This window comes from Apus apus, chromosome 21, assembly GCF_020740795.1.
Source record: "Apus apus isolate bApuApu2 chromosome 21, bApuApu2.pri.cur, whole genome shotgun sequence".
NCBI classification, from domain to species: Eukaryota; Metazoa; Chordata; class Aves; order Apodiformes; family Apodidae; genus Apus; species Apus apus.
In genome coordinates, this window is record NC_067302.1 from 3,267,199 (window position 1) to 3,292,889 (window position 25,691).

General features: G+C 52.4%; 2 protein-coding genes across 2 annotated transcripts in view; both read left to right on the forward strand.

The window, feature by feature from the left end:
- The first annotated feature begins 1,368 nt into the window (after positions 1–1,368).
- YTHDF2 (YTH N6-methyladenosine RNA binding protein F2) lies at positions 1,369–22,486 on the forward strand. Its single transcript, XM_051637828.1, has 5 exons — positions 1,369–1,619; positions 1,863–1,887; positions 2,241–2,320; positions 6,442–8,025; positions 21,303–22,486. The coding sequence occupies exons 1-5, from the start codon at positions 1,593–1,595 to the stop codon at positions 21,324–21,326; spliced, it is 1,740 nt and encodes a 579-aa protein (XP_051493788.1). The 5' UTR covers positions 1,369–1,592; the 3' UTR covers positions 21,327–22,486.
- Positions 22,487–23,652: 1,166 nt separating this feature from the next.
- ASAP3 (ArfGAP with SH3 domain, ankyrin repeat and PH domain 3) overlaps positions 23,653–25,691 on the forward strand; it is a 14,798-nt gene continuing 12,759 nt past the window's right edge. The window contains 1 exon segment of the mRNA XM_051638283.1: positions 23,653–23,723. Coding sequence (XP_051494243.1) covers positions 23,653–23,723 — 71 coding nt within the window.

Below are 25,691 nucleotides of genomic sequence, written 5' to 3' on the forward strand. Positions count from 1 at the left end.
TATTTTTACTTTCCCCCAGGGAAGGGAATTCTGTCAGACTCTTCATTGTCACCTCAACTGGGAATTTTTTATTGTTGTTATTATTATTATTCTGGCTTCGGGGAAGGCGACAGTAACGCTTGACTGTCCGTGTCCTCCTCCTCCTCCACACCAGTTGGTTTTTTTTTATACCTATATTATTTTATATTTCTCTGCTCTCTCCTGTCCTGATTTCCCAGCCCTGGGACCTCCTCTCCCTGGTCTCAGGGTCCCTCTATCCCAATGCCACCTCTTCCCATTGCACTTCTCCCTCATCCCTTTCCCCCTCGGGGCTTGGAGACTCCGACATCGCTTCAACTTTTTGCATAAAAGCAGGGGAAAAAAAAACCCAGCAAAACGGATCAATTTGAGCTCGAAAACCACAACCTCCCCCCTTGGCTGCTCAGCTCTCGGGGTGTACAAAGCATGTTGTGCTGTTGCTTTCCAGGAGATCCAGGTTCTGGATCTGGAGCAGCTTCTGTTTACACCGTGTGCCGGGGCTGCTCCGTGCTTGTTGCTACTTGTTTGGTGGTTTTATTTGTGTATTATTGGGGTTTTTTAGTTTCTTCTTTCTTCCTATAATCTCTTGGCAGGATTAGAACTGGCACGTTGCTCTGCTCTTTTCCCTCCTTCCCTCTTTTTTTTTGTTTTGGTGGCTCTTTGGGGTCCCTTTGGGCTCTGCCTTTGGGGGGAAGATGGAAGATGGGAAGTGCTGTGGAGGTTTGGGAAGGCCGGGAAGTTGGGGGGGAAGAGGGGGGGGAGCTGCTTGGCTGGAAATATGAAGCAAAACCAGAGCAAAGGAAACACACCTGGGGGGGCAGGGAGGGAAGGAAGAGGCGTTTGGCTATTTTTTTATTTTATTTTTTTTGCATTAAAAGGACAAATGGAATGAGGCTGGAATGGTTTGTTTGAGGGTCGGTGAAGTTGGGAGCCGGGTGGTGGTGGGAGCAAGAACCAGGTGTTGGGGAAGAGATGGGGGGGATCCAGGGATCTGTGCCTCTGGCAGCCGGATCCATGGGTTTGGGATCAAGGACCCCTCTCCAGATCCAGCAGCCTTCGCTCTCTTCCCCTCTGGCTTGCCCCTTGGCTGGGGGGGGTTGGGGGTCCTTTTGAGGACACCCCCCTCTCCCCCTTCCCCCCCGTAAATCCGGGGACACCCCATGTCCTGCTGAGATTTGGGGCTGCTCAAGCCAACCTCAGCGGAGGGGGCGCTGGCCCTTTAAGAGCCCCCCCCAGCCTGCAATCCCGCGCCCGGCCGAGCGGGGGCGCCAACCCCCCCCCCCCCCCCCCCCCACCTTTCCCCGTTCCTCCTCCGGCCCGTCATGCACCGCGCCCCCCCCTCCCCATCTCCCCGCCATTGTGCCCGGCGCGCGCGTGTGGGCGCGAGGCGGCGGGCCTGGGCCATAGAGGCGGGCCGGAAGGAGCGGCGAGGGGGGTGGCTAGAGCGTCACCCCGAGCAGGCAGCCGCCGCGGGCCAGCCCGAGTCCGCCAAGGCCGCCGCGCCCGGACAAAGCCGCCGCCGCCTCCCGCCGCCCCGCCCCGGCCCGCCCCGCACGCAGCCCCGCCGCGGAGCCATGTCGGCCAGCAGCCTCCTGGAGCAGGTAGGAACCCCCCGCCGCCCGCCCGCGGCCTTCCCCACCCCCCCCCCCCGCTTCCCCCGGAGGCGCCGGGCCTGGCCCCGCTGGGCGAGGCCGCAGCTCGGGCCTAACGGCGGCGGCTGCGGCCTCAACCCCCCCCCCCGGGCCGCGGCCCCGCCGGGCTGCGGCCTGTCCCCTCGGGCCGGGCTCCCGCTCCCTCCCCCTGACTCACCGCTCTCCCTCTCTCTTCCCGCGCCGCCGAGCCAGAGACCCAAGGGCCAAGGCAACAAAGGTGAGAGGCTGGAGGCGACGGGGAGGGCCGGGGAAGGGGGGAAACCCCGCCGGGGAGGGGCTGGGGCGGGGGGGGGGTCTCGTCGGGAACGGGCTGGGTGGGCGCGGGCTGGGGAGGCAGCGGAGCGAGCGGGAGGGAAACGAAGCGCTGGGAAGTCTCGTGGCTGGGGAAAGTTTGCGGTTGAGGAGCGTTTGCGGGGCTGAAGGGTCTGCCCGCCCCGCGGGGGGCGAGCGGGGCACGTTCCGGAGCAGCGAGCGAGGGCTCTGTTCTCAGGTCTGCCTTTATAGGCTCTTCACGTTTGCCAAGCGTTCAGCTGCAGAGTTCTCTCTTAACACCCTGCGTCTCCTCCCCAGTGCAAAACGGGTCCGTGCATCAGAAGGATGGGTTAAACGATGATGACTTTGAACCCTACCTGAGTCCCCAGGCCCGGCCGGTGAGTACCTGCTAACGGGCAGGAGGCCCCGGGGCAGCTTCCTGCTGCTCCCTAGCGAGGGAATTCGGCATCCTTGTGCTTCCCCATCTCCACTTTGCTCCCTGCCTTACCGTCCTGTGCTGTCTTACACCTCACTTCCTGAAGGCTGTGAGGTTGTGGGGGGTGTATAAAGGTTTGAGCAACTTTCTGAGGATGTAAGAACTTCCTCTAGTTGGTGCTCAGCTCATTTATTTATTTATTTATTTTTCGACATAACTGCCTTGAAGTTACCATTTCTGCTCTTTCAGTTTTACTCTTGTGACCTTGTTTCCTCACTGCTTTCTGGCTCTACACCGTGTGAGGAGCTGCACCACTGGTTGTGAAACTGCCCCACACTTGGCAGTTACTCTCTCAGGGCTTTTGGAGGATCCTGTCAACTTTCTGATCTCCCCACTGAGTAAACTGAAAATGTCTGTCCTGGGGGTTCTCTGTTTGTAACCAACCTCCTCCCCCCCACCTGAAAACGTATGGGCTAAAGGCTGTGAAGACTTTTTCATACAATTATGGGATGGTTTGGGGTTGGAAGGACCTTAAAGATCATCCAGTCCCACCCCCTGCATGGGCAGGGACACCTCCCACCAGCCCAGGCTGCTCCAAGCCCCATCCAACCTGCCCTTCAGCACTGCCAGGGATGAGTCTCCCACAACTTACTTGAAGTTTTGAGGACTTAGGAATCAAGCTAGAGAACTTGTGCCCAGCTCCTGAAACTCAAGACTTCCTGATCCTTTTCCTCTTTAACTCTCTGTTTACAACCAGTCTTAAGTGGTTTTGATTTTGTTTTCTTAATGAGCAGTAGGAGAGTGGCAGGTAACAGATGGAGTTCAGCTGGTTAGATGGTACAAGTGGAGCATTAGAGATAAACATCTGGAACAATTTTGATCTCTTTGGCTTCTCTTTCCTCTCCAGTTGTGATTAGCAAAAAGAACCTGTTCTGCTTTTCCCTTTATTTTTGTGATCATTTTTCCCACTCAATTTTTTTCACACACTCATGGTCATTATCAGAACACAGCAACAGGTTTCTTTCTCAGTCACAATTTCAACAAGTGTTTTTCTACTTTGGGCTTAAGATATGAAGCTAAATATTCCTCTCAACTGTTTTATAACTGAATTCTTCAGAATTCAGCCTGTCCACAGAGATAACTCCCTGCATTCAGCTCCCTGAAAAGTTACAAGGACCAGCATGGGGGTGAGACTGAGGTGTTTCTGGAATTTTGAATAGGATTTAAGGATTTCTTAGGATTTAATCATTTAATGGTGGGTTGTTTTTTTCTTTCTGTCCCAGAATTTGACACCAATTTCCAGCTTCCTTCTGAATGTGGGTGTATTTCCTGCAAAGTGTAATTGGATTTAAATCCCCTCAGGATATTGAAGGTTGCCACAGTGTTAGAACCAACATTTAGCCCTTCTATTTTTTGCATGTTTGGTGAAGAAGTTATAAACATTTAGGGGTTTTTTTTGGCCTGTGCCACAGGAGTAAAAATACTTCTTAAAAATAAGGAAGTGTTTGGAATGTTCTGGAGCAGAGTTATTGCTCTAGAAAGTCAACAGGAGGGAGATAAAAACCTCTGTGTCCACCTGGAGTGAAATTTTAGGGTGATTTGACCTCAGTTTCTCACCCTGCTGGGTTTCCTTGTCACCTCCCATTGTGTTTGGGCACTGGAAAGGGTCCAGTCTGGAGGGGAGAGAGGTTCTGCTGGGCTGACCTGTTGGGTTCCTGGTGGGAAGGAGCAGCTTCCTGACATTTCTACACCTCATTGCTGAAGATGGGACAGGGGAGTTGCAGACACAGCCCTGAAAGCTGAGCTCAGTGCAGCCACTGAGCAGCACAGGTGGCTTCTGAAACCACTTTCTGAGCTCTCCACACAAGCATGAGGTGACAGTTGTGGAGCTTCATGGCTCTCCACTCAGTAGCTGCTTTTCCAGGTGACACTGTTACCAGCTTCTCAGCCCAGTAAACCAGTTTGCAGTGGATTGGAAAGCCCAGATGTACAGTAAGGAATCTTGTAAGAGCTGAAAAGACAAAAAGCTCAGCAGCAACAATGAGCTTAAACCCTGGCTCTGGCCTGAGGTGAAGAGGAAGAATAAAATTGAGGAAATAACTGCACAAAAGGGCTTAGTCATTGGAGAGAGTTAATGGTCTGATTTGCATCCTCATCAAGGGTTGTGCCAGTTGGGTGTGCAAGGGTGACAAGAGGTCTGTGTTTGGTGTCTGTGTGTGACAACACTGTCCCAGACCTCAGGCACTGAGCAGCAGCTGCTCAACTTAAATCTGTGACCCAGAACATCATGTAAGGAAACATTTTGAGGTGACAGGGGGACAGGTTTTCACCTGACAGGGATGTCCTTTCTGCTCTTGGAGGGAGGAACCTGCAGGGCTGGGGTTTTGACACTTTTGTTCCATTAAAACTGAATTTCTAGGAGAGGGTATTTCTAGGAGAGGGTATTTGGTTTATAATTGAGGGGATTCTCTTTTGAAGAGACTTTGTAAGTTCAGAATAATCATCTTTTAAGTCCCTTCATTTGCCTCACAAATGAGTTGGTGAATCTGTTGGACAGATGGAGCCTTCAGGTCTGTTGGTTGGTTTGGGTTTAGCAGTTCCCCAACTAGTCAAGTTGTACCCTGGGTGAGAGTTAGTTTTGTTCTTTGCTTTCTTTGGGCAAACAGAAATGCTGGTGAGAGAGTCTTGAGTTCTCATTGATTCCCACCCTGAAGAGCCACCAAAAGGTGTTAGTTTTTTATCCCACCAACCCAGCCTTGTCTCTCCACACTTGCTGTTCAGTTATTCCTGGTAACTTATACTCTCAGGGCTGGCTTAACCCCAGACCTGTTGCTTTCCTCTGACTCAGTGGAAGGTGAAGAGTCAAACCAGCTATTTCTGGAGGGTGCCAGAGCCATCTCAAGAGCTTCCCCAGCTCCCAGGGTGGCATGAAAGTCCTTTGGGAGCCACGCTTGGCACGTGAGAACATGATTCAACAAAAAATGGAGCCAAGCTTGCTGCAAGCCAAGCTTTTAAACAGGAATTGAGCCTGATTTTCATCCCCTCAGCCTTGGGTTGGGCTGTGAGAAGCTACAGAGCACGGGGGCTGCCTGCACAAAGGTCCCAGACCCTGGTGACAATGGCCATGAGCCTCACTTGGGCCTCTCCCCTCAGGGGGAGTTGGTTTGCAGGCAAAACGACACATTTATCACATCAACAAATCTTGGGGATGTCTGAGAGTTCCCTAATTAGACAATTAGGCCTTTTGGTTTTGTGACCTAAAGGCTACTTGGGTGTTCAAAGGCAGACCAAGTGAGGGAGCAGCTTTTTGTCCCCTCTCCAAATCTGAATCCCTGCTCTCTTCTCTGTGCTTCCTCGTGGAACCCTGTTGATTTCACCCCGTTTTCAGGTGGTTTTGAAGTATGTGCCCACAGCACATGGAGGGTGAGGCTTTAAATTGAAGTGCTTGCTTGCAGGTTCTTGGAGTATTTTGAGCTCTGAAACCTGAAATTGTGGAGGATAAAGCTGCTTTCATGGGTAATGAGTTTGAGAGAAGGGACTCAGGCAAGGTGGGGACATTGATTATTTTGGCACTTTCCTTTCACTGGGCTTTTTTTCCCTCCAAATCCCACTTCTCTCTTGATTCTTTTCCCCCAAACCCCCCTCAGACAGCAAAATTAAGAGGGATACATTGATGACCCAGGCAAGAGAAGCCCTTTTTTTGTAGTTGCCACAGAAAATGGAAGATAATATTGGGATAACCAGGTAAGGTGCTGGTTTTAGAGCCTGAGCAGGAGCTCTGGGGAAGTCCAGCCTCAGGTCAGGAACACAGCTGGTGTCTGGCTGGGCCTGGGGAGCCTGCTCAACCTTTTGTGTTTAATCTTCCTGGCAACCAGACAGTTTTTAGAGCACCTTTTAACAAAGGGTGTTTCAAGGCTGGGCCTGTTTTATCTTCCCAACCCTAAGGTAGGGAGGGGTGGAGCACAGGAAGTCCAAGGTGGCTTTTATCCCTCCTCCCTCGATTGTTCAACTCGTTCCAACTGTTCAGTGCTTATATTTTGGGGTTTTTTGGTATGTTTTCTGTTTGTTTTTTCTTTCCCCCAGAACAATGCATACACTGCCATGTCTGATTCCTACTTACCCAACTACTACAGTCCCTCCATCGGATTCTCCTACTCCTTGGGTGAAGCTGCCTGGTCCACGGGGGGTGACCCCCCCATGCCCTACCTAACCTCCTACGGACAGCTGAGCAACGGGGAGCCCCATTTTCTCCCAGATGCCATGTTTGGGCAGCCAGGGGCTCTTGGCAGCACTCCATTCCTCGGGCAGCACGGCTTTAACTTCTTTCCGAGCGGGATCGACTTTTCGGCTTGGGGGAATAACAGTTCTCAGGGACAATCCACTCAAAGTTCTGGCTACAGCAGCAATTACGCCTACGCCCCCAGTTCCCTGGGGGGTGCCATGATCGATGGGCAATCAGCCTTTACTAACGAGCCTCTGAACAAGGCTCCTGGCATGAACACCATCGACCAAGGGATGGCTGCCCTGAAGTTGGGCAGCACGGACGTTGCCAGTGGAGTCCCCAAGGTGGTGGGTTCTGCCGTGGGCAGCGGGTCCATCACCAGTAACATGGTGGCATCCAACAGTTTGCCCCCTGCTACCATCGCTCCTCCAAAGCCCACCTCCTGGGCTGACATTGCCAGCAAACCAGCCAAGCAGCAACCCAAGCTGAAGACCAAGAACGGCATGGCAAGTTCCAGCCTTCCCCCACCTCCCATCAAACACAACATGGATATTGGAACTTGGGATAACAAAGGGCCGGTACCTAAAGCTCCGGCGCAGCCTTTGGCTCAGAACCTGGCTCAGCAGCCAGCCCAAGTGTCCCCCCAGCCCGTGGGGCAGCAGATCAACACCAGCCCCCCCGTGGCCTCAGCCCCCAGCGGGCAGCAGCAGGCGCTGCCCCCACCCCCCCCACAGCCCACCCCACTGCCCACCCCCCCCCAGCCAGCCCAGCCCACCCGCTGGGTCGCCCCTCGGAACCGCGGCAACGGCTTCGGGCAGAACGGAGCGGACGGGAACGGAGTGGGACAATCTCAGGCCAGCTCCAGTTCTGCTCCTTCAGAGCCTCACCCAGTCCTGGAGAAACTCCGATCCATCAACAACTACAACCCCAAGGATTTTGACTGGAACCCCAAGCACGGGCGGGTGTTCATTATTAAGAGTTACTCCGAGGACGATATCCACCGCTCCATCAAATACAACATCTGGTGCAGCACGGAGCACGGGAACAAGAGACTGGATGGTGCCTATCGCTCCATGAACGGGAAGGGGCCCGTGTACCTCCTGTTCAGTGTCAATGGGAGTGGTCACTTCTGCGGGGTGGCAGAAATGAAATCTGCTGTGGACTACAACACGTGTGCAGGGGTCTGGTCCCAGGACAAGTGGAAGGGACGTTTTGATGTCAGGTGGATTTTTGTGAAAGACGTTCCCAACAGCCAGCTGAGGCACATCCGCCTGGAGAACAACGAGAACAAACCTGTCACCAACTCCAGGGACACTCAGGAGGTGCCTCTGGAAAAGGCTAAGCAGGTGTTGAAAATCATTGCCACCTACAAGCACACCACCTCCATCTTTGATGACTTCTCACACTATGAGAAACGCCAAGAGGAGGAGGAAAATGTTAAAAAGGTAATTTGTCTTGTCTGTGGTTGGTGAAGGCCCGTGGGGCAGGAGGTGGAGGAGGGCTGCCTTGTGCTGGGCTGAAGGTGTGGGCTTGTGAGCAAGCTCAGTGGCCATCAGGCTACCTCTTGGCTAGCTGGGTGCTCAGACATGGAACCCATGACCCAGTTTGGGGTGGAACTGGGTGCTGGCACCCCAGCAGAGCAGGGTGAGGAGCCTTATCCACCTGGGTTGCCCTCTGATTGCCCCTCATCAACCTTCCCTGGTGCTGTATTCCAAACAAAATGGATTTCTGTGCTCCTGGCAGCTCCTGGATGGGAACAGTGGGAAGCAGGAGCTCAGTGGGGGGTATGGGGAGGTGCTGGAGCCGGGACTTTGAACAGCCACTAATCCATCCCCTGCCCACAGCAGGGTCAGTGTGATAGATGTTTCCCACCACTTGTCAAACCTTCAGGAGCTGCAGTTCCTGTCCCTCCCCAGGCAATCTATTCCTACACTTAATTACCCTTCCTGTTAGAGCTTTGTCTAATGCCCAACCTACATCTCCCCTGCTGCAATTTCACCCTGGGACTACTTGTCCTCTCCCTGGTGGAGCAGATCGGGCTGTTCCTCCTGGCAGCCAACTGGGCTGTGTGTGGAGCTGGTGGGCTCTCCACCCACCTGCACCCTTGGCTTTGAAACCTGCTCCCATCATGAACAGGAGGGTTGCTAATTGAAAATTGTGCCTAAAACCCAGTGGATCTTCCTGGGGTGCAGCTGTGTTGAAGTCACCTGTGGCCGACCTTGCCCACCACGGGGGTCTTGCTTGTACTTGATCAAAGCAGTAATTAGGAATCAGCATTAGCACAGCTCTCTGGTGGGCTGCCAAGTTTTATGACCATCTCTTTAGTTTCAGCAATGGGGAATTTTCCACCCAACTGTTGAGGAACTGAACCAGGAGCTGCAGCTGCTCACAGTGACAGGGGGTGCAGTTTTCAAATGTTTAATGTATATATTGACTTGTCTGTACAAATAACATCACCTGTACACAAGGGTGGTCATGTTTTGGAACTGATACCCAAGCACTTAAGAGTGCTTGAAGAAAACTTGGAAGGGAGGAATGATATCTTGCAAGGTGTGGAGATGTGAACTTGTTTTTTGTGAGAACCTGGATATTTTGTATGGCTTCAGATCCTCAAATTGTTCCACTTGGGATCCAGCCTGTCCTGAGGTGGAGATTTCCCTTTTACTGACTAAAGGTTTGAATGCAATTGGGAATCTAGTCTGTGCAGGATGTCTCGGGGAGTGGGACATCTCCAGATGGGACTTCATGGAGCAACAGTTTGCAGTGGGAGAGGGACAGACCTTGGCACAGTGGGATAATGCAGAGGAGCAGGGGAACAGTACTGGGGAAGTGACTTAGGGTTCTGGGAGTGTGGAAGCAGGTCGTGAGCAGCAGGAAGAACAGCAGAGTGGGGAAGGCTGGGGGAAAAGTGGACAGACTGATGGTATTTCTGCTGTGTTTGCAAGTTTTAATGTCTGGAAATCATTAAGGAATTAAAAACGTGGCTTAGTAGTTTCCTTAAAGCTGTGAACCAGAACAGAGCCCTGGGACAGGCTGCCCAGGGAGGCTGGGGAGTCTCCTTTGCTGGAGACATTCCAAACCCACCTGGATGTGTTCCTGTGTGATGTGCTCTAGGTGATCCTGCTCTGGCAGGGGGGTTGGACTGGGTGATCTTTCCAGGTCCCTTCCAACCCCTAAGATTCTGGGATTCTGTGAACCATCTTGGTTGCATTTCCAAGTCTCCTCCCTGCTCGGAGCCTGTGCCGGGCAGAAGCAGCAGCTGAAGGATGGTTGGTGCCAGCACCTCCTTCCTGAGTGATGTTCAGAGTTGATTAGGAAATGTTTGCTCTTTGAAAGGGAACTTAGTCATTTGTCTCTGGAGTTCACATGCATGCTGGGAGCCTTGCAGCTCCCCACTTGGTGTTTGCTCTTGGCCATTGACTCACTGGTGCAGCTCAAGGCTCCTGCGCTGTCACATCCGCACGGAGGAAGTGACTTGCTCTTTCTTTCAGCAATAGTTTGACCTCCTCGGTTGCTGGCTGAGGCAGCCTTGAAGTTGGTTGAGGTTTCTGCAACTGCCCATTCACGGTTTCATTGAGGAGCAGTTGGTTTTGCTCAAGGAAGGGTGCTTATTTTTTTTTCTGGAGTGAATGCTGATGGTTACCCTGGGGTTGTGGGTGGCAAAAAAACCAACCCCAAGGCATGCAGTGTCTGCCTTGAGGAATCTGGAGAGAGTCCAGAGGAGGCCACAGAAATGATCCAAAGGTTGGAGCAGCTCTGCTCTGGAGACAGACTGAGAGAGTTGGGGTGTTCAGCCTGGAGAAGAGAAGGCTCCAGGGAGACCTTAGAGCACCTTCCAGTGCCTGAAGGGGCTCCAGGAAAGCTGAGGAGGGACTTGGGACAAGGGCAGGGAGGGAGAGGACAAGGGGGATGGATGAAAACTGGCAGAGGGGAGATTGAGGTTGGAGATGAGGAGGAAATTCTTGGGTGTGAGGGTGGTGAGAGCCTGGCCCAGGTTGCCCAGGGAAGCTGTGGCTGCCCCATCCCTGGCAGTGTTGAAGGGCAGGTTGGATGGGGCTTGGAGCAACCTGGGCTGGTGGGAGGTGTCCCTGCCCATGCAGGGGGTTGGATCTAGATGATCTTTAAGGTCCCTTCCAACACAAACCAGTCTGGGATTCTGTGATTTCAGGGAATCGCCTGGATCAGCCAGAGCTGAGGCACAGGAAGGTTAAAACCCTGCTCTGGCAGCAGCTGTCCCAGCTCCCTGCCTGCAGGTCTAAGTCTCTCAAGCTGCTTTTGTGTCCTGGAGATCCCATTGCTACCAGCTCTTTGTCTCTGCCACCAGCCTTCAGATGGCTGTGATATGTTAATGTTCTGCATTCCTGTTCCTTGAAGCTTAAACATCTCAAGGTTTGGCATGTTTTAAACTTCTAGCAAGCTGCATTTGTTTCACTTGGCTTCCAACTTTGATTTGCAGTTTGATTCCTTCTTGCTGCCCAAGCAGATGGACGAGCTCTTGTGAAGGTCTGGGAACTCTTGAATATTCTTTTAGACTTCTCACTGTTAGTCACTTCTCCTGAATTCCTTAAAATAGTTCCAAGAAGTGATATGAAAAATGTTTTAATTCGTGTTCAGGCTGTTCCCTTTGGCTGGCAAAGGGGAGCAGACAATTCAGTGTTGGAAACACTGAAATCACTTGATCACTTGCTTGTCCTTGGCTGCTGCCTGTGCCCATCTTGTCCTCAGAGACTCATGTCCATTTCTTTTGGGTCTCTTGCATTGCTCTACTCATTCTATCTTTTAAAAGGCTTGGATATTCTGGGCCAGAATAAAGCTGACAGCCAGGTCCATCCTCCCTGAAACATTTCAGGACTTCTTGAAACCCACAGCAGCTGCTTTTATGGTAGAGCAGGTCACCAACTTCTTCCCTTGCAAGAACTGATTTATCTTTACTTTAAAAAGAGGACTTTTATTTTGGTTCTTTCTCCCACATTTGGGGTGCTTGGCTGCTTGCAGGTTCCAAGGATTTTAGGAAGGATATCCCATCAAAACCAGTCCTGTCCTTTCCAGTGCTCAGTTGTCAGGTTTGCAGTCGCAGAGAGACACTTGGTGTTGGGCCTGGGGTGGGTGTTGAGTCAGGATGAGCTGTGCAGGGTGGGCTGGTTGGGTTGGGGGTGTTTTCAGGCTGAGCTCTGCCAGCCTGCAACCAGAGAGGTGTGTTTTGGCAGGTTGGAGCTTTTCTTTCCTGCTTTTTTGGCTGAGCTGACACCAGCTGCTGGGTGAAGGAGCATTCGTGGTGCAAATGGCACCACCCCCTGGGGAGATAGGATTTAAGGGAAGACTAAGGGTTTGTTTGAAACGGGCAGGCTGTTTCACAGGTGCTGTCACAAAGGAGTCCTTTCTGATGTGTTTTGCAAAGGTCTTTTTGTCTTCCTAATCTGGACCTTATTCCTGTGGGCAGGCTGGCACTGCTCTCTCATAGAATCATGGAATGGTTTGGGTTGGAAGGGACCTTAAAGATCATCTAGATCCAACCCCCTGCATGGGCAGGGACACCTCCCACCAGCCCAGGCTGCTCCAAGCCCCATCCAACCTGCCCTTCAACACTGCCAGGGATGGGGCAGCCACAGCTTCCCTGGCCAACCTGGGCCAGGCTCTCACCACCCTCACACCCAAGAATTTCCTCCTCATGTCCAACCTCCATCTCCCCTCTTCCAGTTTTAACCCATCTCCCCTTGTCCTCTCACTACACTCCCACTGTTACAATCCTGGCTGATGCTGCATTTCCTCTGGCTTTCCCATATCCAGCAGGACAATGTTTCTGACTTCAAGATTCAGTCCCTGGATATTCCATCTCCAGGCCAAGTCCCCTGTTCCTTCTGTCAGCAAAGGCACACAGCTCCCATTCCCACAGTTCCTTTCACCCCCTGAACCCAAAGCTATTTGCTTTTTCTGCTCCAAATCCTGCCCACAGTGAAGTTAATTGATTGATGTCCTGTGTTTCCTTGCTGCAAATACCCTCTGCTGTTCAGCACTGAACACCATCCCTCAGTTTATTTCCAGGCCTTTTAAATCCAGTACATCTGTGTCCATGCTCATCTATTTTCCCAGTACCAGAGGAAGCAGAAACCATCCTACTTACTCCAGTACTTTGACACTGGGGTACTTTGTGCTTAGGGTATTTTTCAGCCAGCACCACAGAGCCCTTAACAACATTCTCATGTATTTCTGGTTGTGTTCTAGCTTAGTTTAAAGACAGGAGAAGCTGGAGGAGAAGGGGAAGGCTTAGATCTGGCTGGTGCTCTTATCCTTGTTTGCTTCTGGAAAAGGACTGGGCCCAGTCCTGTTCAGCATCTTTATTGATGACCTGGATGTGGGTATTGAGTCCATCCTTGATAAATCCGTGGATGACACCAAGATGGGGGGAGTGTTGATCTGCTGGAGGGTAGGAAGATGCTGCAGGGGGACCTGGACTGGCTGGGTCGATGGGCTGAGGCCCAGTGGGATGAGGTTCAACAAGGCAGAGTCCTGCACTTCGGCCACAATAACCCCCAGCAGAGCTTCAGGCTGGGGCAGAGTGGCTGGAGAGCAGCCCAGCAGAGAGGGACCTGGGAGCACTGGTTGACAACTGGTTGGACATGAGCCAGCCATGTGCCCAGGTGGCCTGGAAGGCCAGTAGCATCCTGGCTTGTATCAGGAATGGTGTGGCCAGCAGGAGCAGGGATGTGATTCTCCCCTGTGCTCAGCACTGGGGAGGCCTCACCTCCAGTCCTGGGTGCAGTTCTGGGCCCCTCACTGCAAGAAGGATCTTGAGGAGCTGGAGCAGGTCCAGAGGAGACAACGAGCCTGGCAAAGGGACTGGAGGGAAAGTCTTGATGAGGAGAGGGTGGGGTTGTTTAGCCTGGAGGAAACTCGGGGGGGACCTTCTCACTCTCTACAACCACCTGAAGGGAAGTGGGGTTGGGCTCTTCTCCCAGGCAACCTCATGTTGGCAGTCTTTAAAGGGATATCAATACAGTAGTATAATAAAATATAATGGTCAGTGTTAAAAGTGGGCTTGTTGAGGTTGGTTCAAGGAGCTGTTGGGGTGCACTGTCTGAGACTGTTCCCTGAGGGCTGGTGTTGGGGTTCAGAGCTGCTCATTCTGGTCACTGGGCAATGAGGAGGTTTTGCACCTCTTACAGGTTAGGCCTTGAGCAGGGGAAGTTGATTAAACCTGTTCCCAACTCAGTTGTGGCCCCCTTGGTGTGGGCAAGGCTTCTTGTCCTCTCCTGTCCAGGTTATCTTCACCTTGGCTGGTTGATTTCAGCTCCCTGAACTGATCCTTCTTACTAATATGTTAATTGCATTCATGAGGAACATACTCATGACTTCGATCAAAGTTTTTCAGACTGAAAACAAAACCACATTGTTCCTCCTTCAACAATCGGGTTGAAATTGCATGTGTGTGGCTGGTCAGTTCCCTGGAATCACCACGGGGGGGTTTGGAAGGAGCAGGGGGAGGGTGAGATGCCGGGAGTTCACTTCTCCAGGGGTTCTGAGTAGTTTGCTGACACTGAGGTCAACAGCCACCAACACAGGCCTTGTATTTCAGGTTATTTTATTCAAAACTGCTTCTCCAGAAGTAGTTTTCCTTGGAAGATGAGTATTTGCCAGCTATTTTGTTCAGAGCACCAGGGCATGGTCCTGTTTGGTTCCCTGGATGTTCTCTCTGGTGCAGAAGTGCAGTGGGTCACAAGACCTTGCTGAAAGCTGAACAGGATCCCAAGAAACCTGTTGGAATGCATTGATGTGAGCCTTGGACATGAAGAACAGCTTCATGCACAGTGTTCCTCACTTGTTCTTAACAAAAATGCAGTTCTGCAACACTAATTTGTCTGAAAGAAGCTGCTTTCTCCTCTCCTGCCTCCTAAATGACAGGTAGACCTTTAGGAAGCTGCTTGATCTGCACTCTGTGAGCAGTTTTGCTGCAGTTCTTAGATTCCTCTCATTTTCCTGGATCTTCTTGTTTCTACCTGGGAGTAATTGTGCTTTTTCCCAGCCCTGTGAGTTAATAAACCAGTTCCTTGGTGGTGCAGAGCCCTGGCCCTTGGTCAGGGAGGTCAGTGCCCACCCTGCTTGGGCTGGGGCAGAGTTACCCAGGGCAAGTCTCCCTCAACAAGGATTGGCATTATCCCAGCTGGTGGCTGGGATAGAGAGTTGATTGTGGCTCCTTCTAGTGACTCACTGCCCAGTGTGAGGCTTTTTTCATGGTGTGCAAGTCATGTAATAGTGTGTTTAAGCAGTTAATAATGAAGCCTTTGGGTTTTCTGGAGCTGTTCTTCAACCACTTGGAGATGAAGGTTGCATTTCTGGTCCCATATCATTAGAACTTTTTATTCTTAAAGGGACAATGCTGGGCTTTTATTTTTTTTCCCTTTGTGTGGGTAACTGCAGAGCTGTTTCTTGTAATGTGATGCCACTGCAGAAGGCTTTAGAGAGAGCCTACCTAAAACTGGCTTTTGTTTTGAATCTTTGGGGGGGGGGGAGGAAGAAACCACACTGCTGGAGTTTCCTTCCCTACGTGTTTTCTCTGCACATGGGGAAGGCTCTGCTCTCTCAGCTCTGGTGTTTATCATCTCGATGCCATCTCCTGTAAAATGACTGCAGAGAATTTCCCATCATCATCTGCAAATCTTGATGAAATGGCTGAAATGATCATTGACCTTTTGGCTGTTGTGAGGCAGCCTCCTCTGGGGTTCAGCTGATTCAGCTGCCATGGTCTTGGTCATAGAATCCCAGACTGTTTAATGTTAGAAAGAATCTCAAGGATCACCTAGATCCAACCCCCTGCATGGGCAGGGACACCTCCCACCAGCCCAGGTTGCTCCAAGCCCCATCCAACCTGCCCTTCAACACTGCCAGGGATGGGGCAGCCACAGCTTCCCTGGGCAACCTGGGCCAGGGTCTCACCACCCTCACACCCAAGAATTTCCTCCTCATGTCTCACCTCAATCTCCCTCTTCCAGTTTTCATCCATCCCCCTTGTCCTCTCCCTCCCTGCCCTTGTCCCAAGTCCCTCCCCAGCTTTCCTGGAGCCCCTTCAGGCCCTGGAAGGTGCTCTAAGGTCTCCCTGGAGCCTTCTCTTCTCCAGGCTGAACACCCCAACTCTCCCAGCCTGTCTCCAGAGCAGAGCTGCTCCAGCTCTTTGATCATCTCTGGCCTCCTCTAAACTCTCCAGCAGCTCCATGTCCTTCCTGTGTTGGGGCCTCCAGACCTGGACACAGCTCTCCAGGGGGGTTCTCAGGAGAAATGCAGTGCTGTGAAGTATGTGGTCACCATCATGTTTGTACTCTCAGGTGGTAAGCATGGTGTGGGTGTGAAGCATCTCTCCCTGATCCTCATTTATCCTCCATGACTTCACACGTTCTGACTAAATGCTGAGGTAACCAGCATGTAGCAACCCTGTGGAGTGCTTGGGTTTGGAGAGGAAACCAGAACTTCCCAGCTGCCCAGCCATGGGTGCTGGGGGGATGACAGGGGACACTCCAGTGCTTCCTTCAGCATTCTGGGGGGCAAAGGCTGGATTGCAGGGACTAGCTAGGCTGCACCCCTGCTTGGCTCATGCTTTTCCAGTGATGTGAGTTTACCCTGTTTGGGGTTGTGTGGATATTTGGGTTTGCTCCTTTAGATTTTGATCCTTAAGAAGTCTTTCCTGACAAGGAGGCACTTGTATTTGCACATCTCCTGTCCTTGTTCTTGGTGGTGGGGTAGGATTAAGGCATCTGACTATAACCAGATCCCTACATCTTAATTTTCATCCCCTTTCTTAGGTGAGGCAGACCAGGGTGGAGCTTCTCTCTCTATCTCAGGTGACTTTCTCATGCTAAGAACAGGAAAACCTCATGTTTGGTTTGTAAATCAGGACTCGAGGCTGTTCTTGCAGCTTGATTAGAAAGTGATGTGTTCTTCACTTGTGCTGATTGTGACTGTGCCCTGAGCTCATCCTGCTGGGAAGGATCTGGGCACCTCTGAGACAACAGGGCTGCCCTGACTCCTGGTTTTTAAGGCAAGTTCTACATTTGCTTGGGAAACACCTGGAAATCCTGCTGTGGAGTTTGCCTGGATTGCGAGGATTGTCAGGATTGGGCTGGGCTGCTGAGGGAGGTGTCTGCTGAGCCAGAGCTCTGTGTGTGTGTCTTAAGGCTGGGATTTGATTGCTGGGAGCTGTGGGGAATGATACTGGGATAGTGTAGACTGGATTCTGATGAAGTGGTCTCCTGCTGGTCCTTTGTGGTCACTGGCTGGGTGAGTGATGCCTTTTGCTTGTAGGACCTTCTCAGTTGGAACCTGGGGCTGCTTCCTGGCCTGCTTGCTGTCCTCAGGCTGCTGTGCTGTGCTCCAGGTCAGGCAGGGCCAAGGAAACCATGGCTGGTGAGCTGCATAGCTGGGACCTCTGCTCTTGGTTCTTCTCCAGGCCTTCCTCTCACTGTAGCCTTCTTTTTCTCCATCTGCCTCATGGCAATAATATCCTTACCTTTACCAGAGGAGTCTGGAGGTTGAACAGGATCACAGAATTGTTCTGGTTGGAAAAGACCTTCACAATCATCAAGTCCAACCATAACCCAACTTTGCTGAGTCCAGAGCTAAACCATGTCCCTCAGCACCATATCTACACAGCTTTTAGACACCTCCAGGGATGGTGACTCAGCCACCTCCCTGGTTGTTGGTTGTTAATTGAGGTAAGAGCTTCTGAACAAATGTACAGTGTTATCACCTTTTATCATCACAACAACTCTTGAGCCTTTTGTTGTTGGCTCCCCACAGTGTGACTAGATAATTTCTCCTCAGCCTTCTCTGCCAGCTCCTTCAGTTGCTGTTATCAGGACCTGGCTGGTGACATTGCTGCAGCCCCTGGGGACTGTGGTGAAGTGGGATGGTTACAGAGAGCTCCTGCTTGCACCCTGGGTGCCTCTGGGTGCTGCCAGCCCAGGAGCAGCCCTGCAGGGACCTGTGAATGTCAGCATTTGGTCTCAGCCATGTTCTTGTGTCCTTCTGGTCACCTGTGTATGGCTTTGCCCTTCAGCCGTTTTGGTGCTGTCCTGCTCCTGCCCCTCTGGGTGTTGAGGAGGTTGAGCCAAGGTGTCTGGGCTGGTGTCAGTCTCACTCCTCCCACCTGGATCAGTAAGACATGGCCCAGGTCTAGTGAAAGTGCAGCCAAGGAGAGGAAACCACTTCCTGATGGAATCTCTTTGTTCTCCAGGGCTGTGTGCCAGAGCAAAGCCCAGCATGTGCATGCAGGTGCTGTTCTGCCTTCTCCTGGGCTGGCCCATAGCTGGGTGGGCTGTGGGTTGCACCACCCCTGGGATGAGCCAGGAGGAAAGTTTGCAACACTGGTGACCTTTGCTGTGTGTTCTGCTAGATCTGTTGGCTGCTTTGCATGATTTGGGTGCTCAGTTGTAACTCCAGAACACCCCAAGGACCAAGATGTGTTCATGGGATGTTGTGCTGGTAGATTAAAGGGTATAAAAGTCCTTCAGACCCTGGCTACCAGCCTTTCCCAGGAGGAGACATGATGTAAATCATGGGATCATGGAATGGTTTGGGTTGGAAGGGACCTTAAAGATCATCTAGATCCAACCCCCTGCATGGGCAGGGACACCTCCCACCAGCCCAGGTTGCTCCAAGCCCCATCCAACCTGCCCTTCAACACTGCCAGGGATGGGGCAGCCACAGCTTCTCTGGGCAACCTGGGCCAGGCTCTCACCAGCCTCCTCCCATCCCATCTCAACCTTATCCCATGGCTGCATCCAGGAAGATGGAGCATTAGCTCAGGCAGTCACAGCCTCTTCCCAAAGGAATGTGTCACGTGTCCATCTGTCCTTGTTTAAGGAGCCAAGCAGCAGAGAAGCAACAGGACTTGGCACCTCCCTTAGCATTTGTGGCTTTCCCTGCAGCTCTTGGTTGATTCCGTGTCCAAAACTGGCTTTGTTTTCCACCCTGGTTGTTTTGTTTTGCTCCTGTGGTGTTTTCTTAGCCTGAAATGGCACCTGTGACAGATCTGGGCAGCCTTAGGGGAAGAGAATGAAGTCCACTTCTGTGGGGTAACTGTTCTTGAGGAGAACTTGTGTCTTTGTCTGATCCCCCTCCCCAGAGGACAGTCTTGCCCTGCCATCCAGCACGTGAGGGGGAAAGGAGCCAGAGCCTCCCTGGGGTGCTTGGGGGGCTGCCAGAGCCTGGGCTGTTGGATCGAGCTGGAGTCAAGGCCTCAGATTCTGGGAAGGTGTCTAGGAACAGATGGCTGTATGTGCTGGTGGCTTAGGATTGGAGCTTCTTGGAGATCAGATCTCCCTGGATTTACCAGTGAGTTGCTGAGGGGGGTACCTGGTAAAGCTGGGGCAGGGGGAAGCAGGCAGCTCTGTGGCTGTGCTGACCTTAGGGGACACTGCCTTACAGGGAAGGATCCTGAGCTGAAGCAGCTCTGTGTTCTGCCCTGGTGAGGGCCCTGGAGAACTGGGTCCAGCTCTGGGCTGCCCACTTCAGGAAGGTCAAAGAGCTGCTGGAGAGAGTCCAGAACAGGCCACTGAGATGATGAAGGGACTGGAGCATCTGCCTGTGAGGAGAGGCTGGGAGAGCTGGGGCTGTTCAGCTGGAGAGGAGGAGGCTGAGGGGGGATCTGATCAGTGCTGGTCAGTATCTACAGGGGGTGTCAGGAGGATGGGCCGGACTCTTCTCTGTGGTGCCCAGTGACAGGACAAGGGGCAATGGGACAAACTGGAGCACAGGAGGGTCAAGCTGAACATAAGGAAAATCTTGGCTCTGAAGGTAACAGCCGTGGAACAGGCTGCCCAGGGAGGTTGTGGAGTCTCCAAACCCTGGAGACATTCCCAACCCACCTGGATGTGTTCCTGTGGGATCTGCTCTAGGGGATCCTGCTCTAGCAGAGGGTTGGACTGGATGATCTCCAGAGGTTATTTCCAACCCCACCACTCTGTGTGATTTCAGAGCCCCAACAGCATCTTTCTCTCTAACAGACAGGGGAGAACCCACGTTCTCTTGCTCTGCCAGCCAGCACCCACTGCAGGTGTAGCTTTGTGGTTCAGGTGGGATGGACTTGGCACCTCTCAGGGCTGGTTTAGGTGGTGGTGAACTCTCTCCACCACCCAGCTGGAAGCCAGAGCCAAAAGCCCACAGTGCCCTTCATGCATGAGGCTGCAGGGACCTGCCTGTGCTTGGAGAAGAGGCAGGGAGGAGCATCAGCCAAGAGCCCTTCAGCTGTTGACAGGTTGTATTTTTGAGGTGGTGTCATATGATCTGGAAGTGGCACTTTGAAGGTGGGTTGGGCAGCATCTCTTAACCCTTTGGGATAGTCTAGACCCACTTCTGTGCAAAGCTTCTCTGTGAAGCCCAAACAAAGCTCAGACTGTGGCATGTGGTGCTCAGCACAGGAGCAGCTGCAGTGGCCCTCAGTGCCTGGGTGTGTTTGGTGCTGTGCTGCCTGTTCAGCTTGGTGCAAGTGTTTGTCTGGACAGGGAATTCCTTCAGTGCTGGAGGAGAGGTGGTGGAATACCAAGGGGTTGGGAGCAGCAGTTGGTGGGAAGTCCCTTGGGGGTCCTGTGAACTGGTTGGTTTTCGTGTGAGGTGTAATCAGTAGGTTTCAGAGTTATCAGTGTAGTTCTGGTAGCTGTGGGCTGTGCCAGTCCTGGGCAGATGTCTGTACTCCCTGGGTTTGAGCTGCAACCTCATGGGGTGCCCACCTGGAGGCTCAGGTGAGGCCACAAGGTCAGTGCCACACCAGGGGAGGTGGGCTGTTCTGCTCCAGCAGCAGAGCTGTGCTGTGGGCCCAGCCTGTGGTTCCTCTTCCTTCTCCCCAGTGCAGGGGCAGATCCCCCTGATCCCTGCAGCATCCTGAGACCTGCTCCCAAAGCTGCCCACAGCTTCTCCAGCCCAGAGCTTTGTTGGTTTCCAGCCTCATCATGGCTGAGACCTTAGAGCACCTTCCAGGGCCTGAAGGGGCTCCAGGAAAGCTGGGGAGGGACTTGGGACAAGGGCAGGGAGGGAGAGGACAAGGGGGATGGATTAAAACTGGCAGAGGGGAGATGGAGGTTGGAGATGAGGAGGAAATTCTTGGGTGTGAGGGTGGTGAGAGCCTGGCCCAGGTTGCCCAGGGAAGCTGTGGCTGCCCCATCCCTGGCAGTGTTGAAGGGCAGGTTGGATGGGGCTTGGAGCAACCTGGGCTGGTGGGAGGTGTCCCTGCCCATGCAGGGGGTTGGGACTGGATGATCTTTAAGGTCCCTTCCAACCCAGGCCAGTCTATCATCTTGTGGGTGCTGCAGACCCATGACCTGGCCTCACTTTTTTTCCCCCCCACCAATTCTTTGCTTTTGTCTTGGTTTCTTTGCTCCTTCTTTGCTTTTCCTTTTTCCTGCTCCTCTTTTTGCTGCTGGAAGCTGAAGCCTGGGGCAGCCTGGCCATGAGAGCTCTGCTGAAGGACACTGCCCTGAGCAAGGAGAGAATGAAGAGCAGCAGAACTGAGGCAGCAACAACCCTTGGCAAGAGGAAACACAGTGATCTGGGACACCTGGGCAGCCCAGTCCACCACCCCATCAGCTCTTTACAATCCCAGTACCTCCTTGGCAAAGGGAAATACTTCCCCTCAGGTTTTTTTCTCCTGTGGGACAGGTCTCCTTGGCAGATCCAGGTGTTGAAAATGCCCATGGGAAGGGAATTTCTCTTGCCTACCACCTCCTTCTTTCTCTTGCAGGAACGCCAAGGCCGTGTCAAGTAAAAAAGGGCCCTTCCTCCCCCAGAGACTGCAGCAGAATTTGCATCCCAGCATCTTTCAGAGAGAGAAAGAAAGAGCAAAAACAACCAACAACACATCCTGGAGAGAATTAGAACTTGGTTTGGGTTGTTTGGTTTTTCTCCCCCCCACACCCCCCCCTCCCTCCTCCTCCCCCCCTTCTTAATTTCATTGACTTTAAGAAAAACAAACTCTTCCAAACTCACAGTGGAAAGAAACAAAAAGGATTGGAATTTCACAAGACATAGGACTTAAAAAAAAAAAAAAAAAGAAAGAAAAAAAAAAGAAAAAGAAAAACAAGAAAAAAATAATCCCTTCTAGGTAGAGTTAGAAGTAAAAACTGTTTCCCTTTCTTTTGGCTTTGGTTGTGATTTCAGAGCATTCACTTTGGGGTTTTTTTTTTGTCTTTTTACTATGTTTTGTTTTGGGTTTTTTTTTTTTTTTTTGGATTTTCAAGTCCTTAAGTGGCATCTGCCTTTTTTTTTCCCTCCTCCCTCTAATTTTTCAACCCTGCTGCTTCCCCCCCTTCCCCCCCCCATCTCCTTCTCCCCCTGGTTTTGACATTTGCACTTGGAAAACACCGAGTTGTAACAAACCCACCATGGAAAGTGGAGTCACTTTTTCTTGGGTTTTTTCTGTTTTGTTTTTTTTTTATTCCTCCCCTTCCCTCTTCCTGGCCTGGAAAAGGAAAAAATTCCACGAGGGATTTAGGATTTTGGCCTAAGAAGAAAAGAAATGGTCCACGAGGTTGTGTCTTAAAGGTGGTTCATTTGGTTTTTTTGCCCTCTGACCCTTTTGTTACTCAAAAAGTCAAGTACTAAGAGTCCTCAGAAACGTTTCTGTTCTTGTGCATTATATGGATTTACAGATGGAGTCTGGATTCCTTTGATTTGAAAAAGCTGAGAACAGTGGGTTAAAAAAATAAATAAAACTTGTTTTGTTTACAGGAAAATGAATTTTGGACAAAACAAAAAAAAAAACCACAAAAAGGCAAAAAAAAAAAAAAGAAGAAATATTGTAAAATGTGTAGTGAAAAAATATGTTTCTTCTGTTTCTTGTTAAGCCAAACGAGGAATGGGCCTTGCCTTTTTCTTTTCACCATTAATCACTTCTCAATAATAAACGTGAGATCCTGTTGAGCATCACTGGTGTCTGCTGCTCCCTTTCCAGCTCCACCATCAGGATGTTCCACCTTGGGGCTTGGTTGCTGGACTGAGCTCAGCGTGATCACCCCTGTCCTGGGCTGCATCCCCAGCAGCGTGGGCAGCAGGGCCAGGGAGGGGATTGTCCCCTCTGCTCTGCTCTGGGGAGACCCCCTGGAGAGCTGTGTCCAGGTTTGGAGCACCCAACACAGGAAGGACATGGAGCTGCTGGAGAGAGGCCAGAGGAGGCCACAGAGATGACCCAAGGGCTGGAGCAGCTCTGCTCTGGAGCCAGGCTGGGAGAGTTGGGGTGTTCAGCCTGGAGAGGAGAAGGCTCCAGGGAGACCTGAGAGCACCTTCCAGGGCCTGAAGGGGCTCCAGGAAAGCTGGGGAGGGACTTGGGACAAGGGCAGGGAGGGAGAGGACAAGGGGGATGGATTAAAACTAACAGAGGGGAGATTGAGGTGAGACATGAGGAGGAAATTCTTGGGTGTGAGGGTGGTGAGAGCCTGGCCCAGGTTGCCCAGGGAAGCTGTGGCTGCCCCATCCCTGGCAGTGTTGAAGGGCAGGTTGGATGGGGCTTGGAGCAGCCTGGGCTGGTGGGAGGTGTCCCTGCCCATGCAGGGGGTTGGGACCAGATGATCTCTAAAGTCCTTCCAACCCAAACCAGTCTGGGATTCCATGAGTTTGAAGCAGGTGCTGTGACCTGTCTCCTCAATCCTGCCATGGAACCTGGGTTTATTCCCACCACATCAGGGTTTGTTTTGCTCCTTGTGATCCTTCCTGTTTCCTGGGTAAGTTGGGCATGATCTGGCTCCTGGTGAAATCCAGACACCCCCTGGGCATCCCAGGAATCCTCTGGGAAAACTGCTGAAGGTCAAGAAATCAAAACTCCAGGTTTTTCTTCTTCTGGAGCTTCAGAGGGAATGAAGGAGCCACAAATGAATCTTCTTTCTGAGCCAGTAACAACATTTAAATGTTAACACATCATTATCAAGGAAAATGTTGAAATTATTGCAGTTATTAAATTGAAGTTGGGAAACTTCTGGAACCAGCTCTTCCCACCTTGGGTGGAAAACCCTCCTGGGGATCCTGGTTTTCCCATCACCCTCTTCCCACTCTGCCCAGGGTGGCAAATACTCACCCACCATCTGTTGACTCCCCGAAAAATGGGCTTCAAGTTTGGGTTTGAATTCATTTTGGACCATTTTCTGTTCCAAACAACCCCAGTACCCACCAGGTAAGGACCCAAGGGCAGGGTTTGGGTGGATGTCACAGGGAGTTTTGTGGCCATTTATGCTTTCTGGGGAATTTTGACTTGTTTTCTCCAGCAGAATTTCTGTCCTTTGGTGGTTTTGTGCCTTTGTCTGCCTCAAAAATCCCAGTTCCTGCTGGTGTCTTCACCCTTTTTTCAGAGGGAGCACAAAACCTGCCTTGTTTGCAAAGCCTGGAGGGAACAAGGGCAGAAACTGGACTGGATTAAAGACCTAAATGAACCCATTTCTTAATTGTGAGTAACAAATCCAAGCCAGAGGGAGGGTTTTTCTGCCCTCCCAGGCAGGAGTTGCAGTGTTGGTCAGACCCAAGTTGTTCCTCTTTTGGAGTCTTCAAGCAACAACCTGAGGAAGACACGAGAGGAAGAGGAAGATGAGATTTGAAAACCCCCCACCACTGAGGTGCTGGGACCTGCCTTCATTTTTAATAATTAAAATAAATGCATTTAATTGCAGGTTCTATCCCCATCCTCTTAACTGGGATGGCCCCACACCAGTGCCAGGTAATTTCCATTTCCCCTTGTTTTTAGCTGCCTGAGACCTGAAATGATTCTTATTAATGATGGTTATGTATTTAATTATTATTATTTTCCTCTTTTAAGGCACAGCAGGTGAACTGCTGGGATATCCCACTCCCAATCCCTCTGTTCCACCCCCCAGGATTCATTCCATGGCTTCACTTCCATTTCATGGGGCCCAGGGACCTGAAACAGCCTCGTTTCACCCCAAACTGGAGAGAGGAAAGAGAAAAAGAGGTAGTTTTGCATATTTCTGGCTGGTTTTGTTCCTGTTGTCTGGAAAACCTGTGATGTTTCCAAAGGGGAAGACAAGGGATAACCCCAAAACTGGGCCTGATATGAAATATTAGGAGGGTTTTTTGAAAGGAGGAGACCAAGGGAATATCCTGGAGGGTACAAATAGTCCTGGGGAAATGGGGTTAGCTTAGATTTGGGGGGGGGGAAAAGTGGGATTTGATGTGAGATTCTGAGGGAGCTGCTTCTGCCAACGCTCCCCAGGATGGGGCAGGACCGGAGAGGAACCATTTCAGTCTGGACCTGGTCCTGTTCTGGTCTAAACTGGGATAAAACTGGGAACTTCTTAGGGCGTCTGAGGAGGCTTCCTCCTCAGGAGGCTTTGCTGGGGCTCGGGGGGGGGGGGCTGGGAGGGACCAGGACCCGGGGGGAGGGGCTGGATCGGTCCCGAAGTGACCTTGGACCCCCCCCCTCCTGCACGTTAACGATTGACGGGGCGGCCGGACCGACGGGGACTCTGCCCGTTCCCCGCCCCCCCCAGCTCGGGGCTCATCGCCCCCTCCCACCCCATCCTGCCCCCGGGACGTGCCCTGACCCCCCCGGGGGGGGTGTTGGATATTCCCCCCGGGGCTGAGCACCCTGTCCCCGTGTCGCTGTGACAAAGCAGGACGTGTGTCCGTCCCCCCCCCCAGGGCGACTCCGCTGCTCTGCCTGCCCCCCCCCCTCGAACCTCCTGCCTCCTTCTCCCTCCCAGTGTCCCCAGTGCCCCCAGTGCCCCTCCCAGCTCCTTCCTCTGGGTCCGAAGGGGCATCAAGGGCTCGTCCCGTCGGCGGGGGGTGATGCCGGGTCTCGGGGTGCTCCCCAGCCCCGCCGAGGCTCTGCCGGGCAGAACCCAGGGGCTGCCGGTGGCAGGTACGGGTTGGGGGGCGCTGGGTTGGGGACAGTGGGGGAGGGGGGGGGTCCCTGGGGACAGGGAGGGGGGTGGCACCTTGCTGAGTCCCCCCTCCCCAGCAACCTTGTGGGGTTTTTTGGAGGACGGTGGTGGCCTCTGTCCCCCAGAGCGAGGTCACCGTTTGCCCCAGCCTGGGGCAGGTTCCCATCCCAGCCAGAGAATCCCTGGGGCAGGGGGAGATCCCTGGGGCAGGGGGACATCCCTGGGGCAGGGGGAGATCCCTGGGGCAG